The 9,354-nt window shown below is 52.2% G+C and overlaps 1 protein-coding gene across 2 annotated transcripts; it reads right to left on the minus strand.

Moving 5' to 3' along the window:
- Positions 1 to 4,636: 4,636 nt before the first annotated feature.
- MLF2 (myeloid leukemia factor 2) lies at positions 4,637 to 9,130 on the minus strand. Of its 2 annotated transcripts, none has more exons than XM_080915075.1 (9): positions 8,947 to 9,130; positions 8,353 to 8,430; positions 7,997 to 8,123; positions 7,725 to 7,760; positions 6,763 to 6,816; positions 6,341 to 6,469; positions 6,015 to 6,174; positions 5,349 to 5,561; positions 4,637 to 5,172 (listed from the first exon to the last, which is right to left on the minus strand). In XM_080915075.1, exons 2-8 carry the CDS (start codon positions 8,400 to 8,402, stop codon positions 5,374 to 5,376), a joined length of 744 nt encoding a protein of 247 aa, XP_080771201.1. In that variant the 5' UTR covers positions 8,403 to 8,430; positions 8,947 to 9,130; the 3' UTR covers positions 4,637 to 5,172; positions 5,349 to 5,373. The 2 variants fall into 2 exon arrangements, with proteins under 2 accessions (XP_080771201.1, XP_080771202.1); XM_080915076.1 differs by lacking the exon at positions 8,947 to 9,130 and adding an exon at positions 8,832 to 8,880.
- Between the last annotated feature and the right edge of the window lie 224 nt (positions 9,131 to 9,354).

A 9,354-nucleotide genomic window follows, 5' to 3' on the forward strand; every position in this document is an offset into this window, starting at 1 on the left:
GTTAGTGCTCATCCACCACGTATAAGATGTTGCTTCAACCCAGCACTGTACAACATGCCAAAGTAAGATTGAACATGGTGGCACATGCCTATCAGGATTGTAGACTTGGAAAATTGAGATGGGAGGATTTTTAATTCAAGCCTAACCTGGGCTACATGGTGAGATCCTGTTTCAAAACAAAACATGTGTGTGTGTGTGTGTGTGTATGTGTGGTGTGTGTGTGTGTGTATGTGTGTGTGTGGTGTGTGTGTATGTGTGTGTGTGTGTATGTGTGTGTGTGTATGTGTGTGTATGTGTGTGTGTGTGATGTTTACATTGCTGGGATGGAACCAGGGCCTTGTACAAAACAGGCAAGCTCTCTGTCTACTCAGCTACACTCAGCCCAGGATTCTTTGTCTACATTCACTAAGAAGCATAAACCACTTCCCAGTCATTGTCACCTCGACCTTTATGCTATTTCTGCTAGTCCTATGGAGCCCCAACCCCAGTCCCACAGCACTTTTCTAGGCCCCTCATCTCTTCATTTCAACCCCCTCAGTTGCTTGGTCAGCTGCCTAGCTGGAAGACATTACTACTTCTGTCCCTGAGGAGCCTATAGCCCCGCGCTGCAGGGGACAGGCAGGAAGAGGTGCGGATGTTGATGTTACAAGAAACAAGGAGGGACACCCTATGCCCATCTGAGAGGTGACACGCTCAGAGGAATGTAAGAGGGCAGAGGAAGGGCAAGGCGCCCCAATCTCTCTAAAGCCCTCTCTCAGGGGCGTGCACAGGGCCTTAGGCCGACCAGGAGCCTCAGCACGGCAGATCCCACTGTTCCCTTCCCTCAAGCAGGACCAGCTCTGTGTCCAAAACCAATTCTACCTAAGGGTGAAGCAACAGTGTGTGGAAAACTAGCCACACAAGGCCTCTCCTCCAGCCCCAGCAAGTGGTGTATTTCTCTTACCTCCCAGGGCCTGTAATGACACACTTAGGCCTTCTTTTTTCCCCTGTCCCACACCGTGTCCCACAAGGGATGGAGACAGATCTTAGTGGGAAGGTGCTTCTCCAGTGCCACACTCATGTACACACAAAGGCTGGGCATGGTTCCACATCTATAATCTTAGCCTGAGGTAGCAGTGAAGTGGCAAGTTCAAGGCCAGCCTGAGCTACATAACAAGCTCTTATCTAAAACACAACAACAACAACAGCAGCAGCCACCTATCTCCCCACTAACAAAACAAAACAGAAAGAGCTAAAAGGCTTCTTTGCTTTCGCCCCTAGCTTAACAAGAACAGCCTCAGAGAAGAGATCCTTGGCCCTTGCTGCTTCCTCACCCCTAGACCTTGGGAGCAGTAAACTTAAAATATATGAGCTGAGGCTGGTGCACAACTTTAATCTCAGCACTCAGGAGGAGACAGAGGCAGGTGGATCTCTGTGAGTTCTAGGCCAGCCTGGTGTACATAATGAATTCCAGGAGAGCCAGGGGTATGTAGAGAGACCTTGCCTCAAAAACCCAAAAAGTATATGGATACATAGACAGACAGACAGACAGACAGGAAGGAGGGAAGAATCTGAACTAACAGAACAGACTGCTGGGTTTACTTCAGTTTAATTTAGTTTCTTTTGAGACATTATATGGCCTGGGCTGGCATCCAAGGACTGCAGTCTGTAGCCTACTCTGGTCTTGAATTCAGTTCTTCCTCAGCCTCCGAAGTGAAGGTCCTGAGGTTAAAGATGTGTGTCACCATGCCCAGCATTGCTGTCATCTAATTGCAGGCCACTTCCTGGTTCTCCAGGTAACGTCATCTATAGGACTTGGACACAGAGTAGGGGAAGATTGAGGCCATTACAACAGGAGAGAGAACTGCAAACTGCAGCAGAGCGGAGCCAAGCCACTGTTGCCACCCGGCACCACGGCGTCACACAGAGAGGGCTGAGACGGGGAAACAAAGGATGATGGTTAGGGGCCAAGTCCAGGCCAAGAGGATGGTTTCCGGTTCATACCGGAAGCGTTTTAGGAGCTCTGAGGAGAGCAGGAGTTGAAGGAGCACCACAGAGTAATAGCAACATAAGAACACTGGTTTGTATTCCATATGATGTGCCCTCTGCACTCCACTCACAGTCCTGAGGTGTGACTCCATGAAGCCACGCCTCTGGCGTCGAGAAAAGCCCATAGGCTAGGGGAACTAACTCCGAAAGATGAAGAACCTTCTTAGAGTCATAGCTCCTAAGCAGTGGACTTAGGCTGGGGCTTGCTCACTACTGAGTGTGCTCCTCTGCATTGCTCAACTTGGTCTCCCGCTGGGGACCCGCCTCTTCTGACCTATACTTTTCTGGGGTGGGGCCAGACCTAAGTATGTCTGTGTGCTGTCTGGGGCTGAGGTGGAAGCTATTGCAGAGGGAGGCCGAGCCCAGAAGCAGAGCTGACCAGAGCAAAACCTAGCATTCCTAGGGGAGTAACTTTATTTCTTTTGGTTTGTTTGGGTCTCTTAGCCAGTGGTAGTGGCACACATCCTTGATCCCAGAAGTGGCGGATCCTAAAGTTCAACGTCCAGCCTGCTCAACAGAGGAACTTCCAGCACAGCCAGGACACTACACAAGGAACTGCCTGGAAAAACAAAAAGAAAGTGTGTATGTGTGTGAGAGGAAGAGAGAGAGAGAGAGACAGAGACAGAGAGACAGAGACTCTTCATAGTTTTGCCTATCTTGGAACTCATTCTGTAGACCAGGCTGGCCTTGAACTCACAGAGGCCCATCAGCCTCTGTCTCCCCAGTGCCGAGATCAAAGGCCACCACTCAGAGGCGAGGTGCTGGAGGGTACCCAGGATGGCTGGTTCTTCTGGAACTCACTGTCTTGCCTGAGAGGTACCTTGTATCCTGTGTGTCCTGCTAAGCACTACAATCACATGGACTAGGCTGAAGCAAGGTGACCATGACCAACCCTAGAGACCAGGGGAGCATTAGTTCCTAAGGACTGGGGTTGTAGCTCAATGGTGGAACACTTGCCTAGCATGTGTGAAAAAGCCCCAGGTCCCATCCCCAGCACTACACAAACAATTCACCTACACGCCTGAAAACCGGGACCCCAGATGTGAAGCCCTGGTTGTGACATTTAAGAGTGAAGCCAGGGCCCTGGTCTTGCTCTAGTCCATCCATAGCTACACTTGAAAGCTGGTTGGGCTAGCACAAGCCTGTAAACCTGGGAGAATCCACCCCACAAAACAAACAAGACTCCAGAGAACAGCACTGGAATGCTGAGGGAAGCCAGGCATGAGCTACACCCTCAGATTGCTTACAGTTGGAGTGTAACTATATAATTGAGGCTCAGGTAAGCGAGAAGAGCAGGTGATTGGAAGACAGAGCCTCTGGTCTTCTTCAACCAGTCTCTCACCCGTCAGAGGTTATACTGAAACGTGTGGGGATGCTTTGAGGTTCAGTCTACCAGCTTCAAAACCCAGGCAACGGTGCTGCGGGCAGCGTATGAGTCTTCACCAGACTTCCAGCCAGTGATTGCTCTAGGTTAAGAAGTCAGGGCCTGAATGCCACACAAAAACCTTATGGTTCCTTTTTCTTGTTTTGAGACAAGAGTTCCCACTATGTAGCCATGGTTGGCCACCTGTTTCTGCTTCCAGATGCTGGGATTGAAGACACTCACCATCAGCATACCCGGCCTTGTATTTTGACTTTTATCAGCAGAAAAATAGCTGAGTAGGGGAAACCTGAAATGCTTCAGCATGGTGGAACATGCCTATAATCCCAGCAGGAGGGTCAGGAGCTCAGGGTTGTTCTTAGCTACAGTGAGACCTGTCTGCAGAGGGACAAAAGAAACCTGGCTCAGTGGCAGACTGCTTGCCCAGCATGCAGGAGGGACAGAGTGACCCATTTGGCTGCAAGGCAAGAGTTGAACATGCTGAGAAATGTGAGCTCTTCCTGTCCTCCAGACTGCTCGGGTTCCAGCTTACTTTCTCCACCGATCTCCTTCCCTGGCTCAAATTCTCAGCAACTGGAGGCTGTTGAGTTTGAGAAATCCTTCCCTCTTGAAGACTTGTGTAAAGTTACCTGTGCATGTCTGCCCAGTCCTGGCTAACAACTCTGCCCAAAGGAAAGGACAGACAATTCCATAGGTTACACCTTGTACCCTAATATGACCCTGGAATGAGGTTACAGTTAAACACCAGGGGAGCAGCCAAGTCAGTCACTTTCTTCCACCGTTCAGCCTATCCCTGAGCTGCAACAGCCCCATCCTTACTGAAGGAGCTGGTGTGGTGATGTTGACTGAGAATGGCCCCAAAGGGTCATATACTTTAATGCTTGGTTCCCAGTTGTGGTGGACTATCTAGGAAGGACTCAGATGTGTTAATCTGAGGTTCCTAAAGGCCAAGCCATTCTCAGTCTCTGATCCTGCTTGTGGACCAGATGTAGGGTGACTGCTCCAGCACCATGCCTGCCTGCCTGCCGCTCTGTTCCCCACTATGACGGTCATGGACATACCCTCTGCAACAACCAATCCCCCAAATAAATGCTTGCTTTTATATGATGCTTTGGTTATGGTGTTTCATCACAGCAAAAAAAAAAACAAAAAACAAAAAAAACAAACCCTAACTGAGACAGCTGGGCCACAGGGAAGGTTGAACTGAGACAAAAGATGAACAGAATCTTACTTTTTTTCCATTCTCCTTTATTCCATAAACACCTAGTTACAAGTTGCACAAATCATTTATTTTTATAAAGGCAGAGAAGGGAATAGGAAAGTGTTTTTTGTGATGTGGGGGGAAGGGACAAAGAATTGGGAACTAGCCCACCCTCTCCACAGCCCTTATAGGACCATGGCATCTGCAGTGGGGCTCTGAGAAAGGAGTGGGCAAGGGTCCAGGGGAGCTGAGGGATGGAGATCCCTAAACCCAGAGCTTGCCCCAAAAACCCTTGTTATGTGTGGCAGGGGCTCGGGAAGCTCATGAGGCGGCTTGGAGATGGAGCAGCAACATGAAAACTCAAGTTAGTGGATACGGGATGGGTGGGGACACATGGTGAGGGATGAAGACAGAAATGAAGGTGGGGGGGGCAGTCAAAGGCTCTCCCTGAGACCCCAGGGAGAAGCGGGGCCAGCTTGCCTGTTAATTTAATATTAAATTGGGATGGAGGTTGGAAAGGACAGTCATTTCAAGGATGATTTCTCAGCCTCTCAGTCTGTACCTGGAGGAAGGAAAGGTGACCCTGTGAGAAAGGACACAGAAGCCTGGCGTCTAGGGGTGTCTTCCAGCCACTCAGAAGGAGCAAGTCTCTCTTCCCATGACAGCTAAGCTACACTGGTCTGCCACCCAGCCTTCTCTGGTCTGCCATACTTCTATTCCTCCCTCCTGGGCACTTACATGAGAGGCTGAGAGCCTAGGGCCTTCACCAGTCATAGCGACGGGACTGTCGGGAGGGGGAGTCCTCAGGTCCCTGGATAGCCAGGCGGGGAGGCCCCTCAGCCCTTCGTCCCCCACCCACAGATGCCTCATGCCGCCGAAATTCCAGAGGACGTTGCTGTCTGTATCGTGATGTCTCCCTTCTCCATTCATCATCGAACGCGGCTGCCTCACCTAAAGAACAGAGAGCAGACATGGAAGCCTTCCGAGATCAGAAACCGGGGCAAAGGTTGAGATCACGCGTGGAAGAATGTGGGTTGGGAGTCATTTTGGCTTCAACACAGTTCCTGGATGTCACTGGCAAGCCTGAGGCACAACTACCGGAGAAAAGACGCCAGGAGTTACACACCATGGGAAGTTAATAAAGCACTAATTTGAGAAAGACAAGGAGTAGAAAAGAAAAACCACTGATCCCAATACGGGAGGATACATCATCAGCACCTGACGTCAGTCAAGCTCTGCCCCTTCCTGGCAACACCTGATTCAGCCCCGAAGCTGACAACAGAGCCTAAGCACAGGGCTCCCCCACAGCTCTGCCTGAGCTACCTGTGGGATGGTAGAGAAAGCTAGGCTCTGCTGCACAGGAACGGGATTAGGGGCTGCCACTTGGAAGGAAGGCACACTCACTTTCATCCAGGTTGATGTAGTCCTGCCGCTCTTCCTGGTCCCCTGTGCGGTGGTTTCGGGAGCGCTGGAGGATGTGAGCCCTGTCCCGAATGTGATGCCCAATGGACATCTGCTCTAGACCACTGTCTGAGTCCCGGACTGTCCTCCGAGTCTCCCGGATCTGGGACAAAGTGAACAGGCACATCCAATTCTCCCCACAAAGTCCTGGCTACATCACCCCAGGATGAGTACACCACCCATGACCCATTCCTGAGAAAAGAGGTCCCTGGCTCCTGTGGGTGCCAATCAACCCTGCCTCCTCTGAGACAGGGGAGTTCCTTACTCACCCCGCCTGGGGCAGAGCGCATCTCAGATGTCTCCTGATAAACCTTGGGGGCACCGTCCCCAGTGTTGGAGTAGGAGATAACAGTGGAGGAGGAGAAGGTCTGGCAGTTGCCTCCGGCGGCCATGTGCTCCTGAGGAGGGACTGAATGAGGAGGGCCTACTTTGCAGAAGGGAGCTCCCTTCAGCTGCTTGCTCTTGCCACATCTTTCTTAAAATATGCGGGAATGGGAAATGCATCACAATCGCTCCAATAGCACCCAACAATAACATACGTAACCACTCAGGGGTATAAGAACAAGCACAGGACCCTGGTGCTCTGGCTTAACTTAGTCCAACCCAGTTTCTTCACTAGAACCCCTCCCCCCTCCACCATGTTGGCTGCCACGGAGATCAAGGCGGGGAAAGACTGTGGAGCAAGCCATACCATGTTTCCAATCATGTCGTTCATCATCCCAAACATGTCCATGAAGCCACCAGACTGAGGAAAAAAGAGAGTCAGGAAGACGTGTCAGCAATTGTGGGCCTGTCACTCACCTGAGGACAGACCCCTTTTCCTTCTTATATCTAGTCAGAACACTCAAACTCCTTTCCATAAACTGCTGGCCACCTCCTTGGGCTCTGGGGCTGCTCTGATTCTTCTCTTACTTGCGTGTTTCCCTATCTTTAAGGAAGTGACCGAAAGGCAATGAAATAAAACCTCTGGGCATGCTAAACACTGATGGTCATGCCTTTAATCCAGCACTGGGGGCAGAGGCATGCAGAGCGGAATTTGAGGCCAGCCTGGTCTACAGAGTAAATTCCAGGACAGCCAGGGCTGTTAAAGAGAAACCTTGTCTCAAAAAACCAAAACCCCAAACAAAACAACAACAAAAACCCTCTGAATATTTAGAGCTGTAAAGTGTCCCAAACTCACCCTCCTCAAAAGAACTGCTACCCAACTTTGCTTTCCCCAGTGGATAAGAACTTCCAGGTGTCAGCAGTATTCAAGTATTATATTTATTTTTATATGTATGAGTGTTCTGTCTGCATGTATGTCTGTTCACTACATTCATGCAGTGCATGGTAGAGAACAGAAGATGGCATCAGATGCCCGGAGACTAGAGACAGACAGTTGTGAGCTGCCATGTGGGTGCTGAGAATCAAACCCTGGTTGTCTGGAAAAACAGCCAGGTACTCTTAACTCCAGAGCTATCTCTCCAGCCCTAGCTCCATGATTTATACTTAATGGGCTCTAAACTATGTCAACTATCCAAAGAGAAGGTTTTGAGACCACCCGAGATTAACGTTGCCACCAAAGTGGCTCATTTGGAAATAACATCTAAGGGGTGTGTGTGTGAGAGAGAGAGAGAGAGAGAGATAGAGGAACAGAGGAAGACAAGGACTCACCATTCCCAGCATCCCAAACGGATTGACAGCCCCAGCCTACAAGATAAGAACGGAAGTTAGAACTTCATTCTACCACCTTACTATACCAAACGAAGCTAGTGCTTCCACTCCCCCCCATCTCTCCACACGAGTCACAAAGCCCCTTTCCCAGACTCTCCCACCCCACTCCTCTGCCTCCTACACAGATCATGTCCTTTTCAAGCTGGTTGTAGGACAAGAACTGCAGCATACTTCACTAATCACCCTTGGTCTCAGTACGTTCCAACTGTTACCTGCATCCTGCGGCCGGCAGGCCTGGTTGCTGGCATGTTACCATCTGTGATGCTCAGGAAGGGGCTATATCCGAAGCCACCTGACAACATGCGGCTCATATGCTGACGGTGAATTGCGAAGGGGTCCCTGTGGAGTGAGCGTACAATATAGACGGCAGATCAGACCTCAGTCTTCTTCACCTCCCCAAAATAAGACAGGGCACAGAGTGGCACAGATGCCAACTTCCCTCCGAGAGCTGCAGCTGAGTATCCAGCTAATTGTAACCGGTTCCAGACACCGGAACCCAGAGGTCTGTCTGAACTGCTCAGACCTGAACCAGAGTGGGGTGAGTGCACGAGGGGGAGGGAATTCTCACATCAGGAACATGGGATCTTCAGGCTCCACGTCCCTCATGAAGCGAAACATCCTGATCTCAGCTCCAGGGGGCTCCACACTGTGAAGATACGGAGGCTGAGTTTCATGCAGGCGGCCAGCCTTATGCACACCAGCTCAGGTTAGCTTCTCTTAAAAGCTGTCTCTTGCACACACTATCACTGACCCCTCCAAACTCCAGGCAGACCCTTCGGCAGGTGGACCGTATAACCTTTTAATCATAAGAGCGAGTAGCTCTCCAAGCCGGTCACGGAATTTTCCCCAAGCCTCTTAGTGTTGCCCCTCCACCCCCGCCCGCCCGCCATCCTCTTCCCCGAGCCACGGTCAGCTCCTCCTCCGACGCCAGCCTCGATGAGAATCTCGAACGGCGGCCTGCCACCCCACGAATGACCCCAACTACTCCGCCTTCTTCTGCAGCCACGGGCCGCTACCAGGCCTCCCCGGGCGGGCCTCACTGCCCACCGAGCCGGTCCTCCACTGCCCCAACCCGTGTCTCCCGCCGGGCGAGCCGGAGAGGGAGGTCCACTCCCGGGCTCGCATCCCTGCAACCGTGCTGGCCGCGCCGCTCTGGCCTCACCGGTCCCCGACTTGGGTTCAGTGGCCCATCCGGCCGGCCTCTCCTCGGGGCGCTGCAGGAGCAGGGTCGCGGCCCGGGACGCAGGGATTGGTCCGCGCGGCAGCTTCTCGCCTCCCGCACCGCCTCCTGCTTTCAGCTGCCACCTCCGTACCCCCGCCCTCGGCCCGAGGAGCCGAACCTCCGTCCGGCCCGAACGGAAGTGACGTCACGACGGACAGCCCTGGGGGCGGGCTACGGGAGCTCCACCCACCTGTACGGGAGGGGCGGCGCGCGCTCGCCGGAGCCCCGGAGGGCGGGCCCTCTGGGGCCGGGGGCAGGTCTCGTTAAGCTGGCTCGGGGATCAGGGGACAGGAAGAGGCTCCAGCAAAGGTGGGGGAGGGCGTAGCGGAATCGGGAGGGACGAGTTGA

This window comes from Micromys minutus (genome assembly GCF_963924665.1).
Source record: "Micromys minutus genome assembly, chromosome: 3".
Classification (NCBI taxonomy): Eukaryota; Metazoa; Chordata; class Mammalia; order Rodentia; family Muridae; genus Micromys; species Micromys minutus.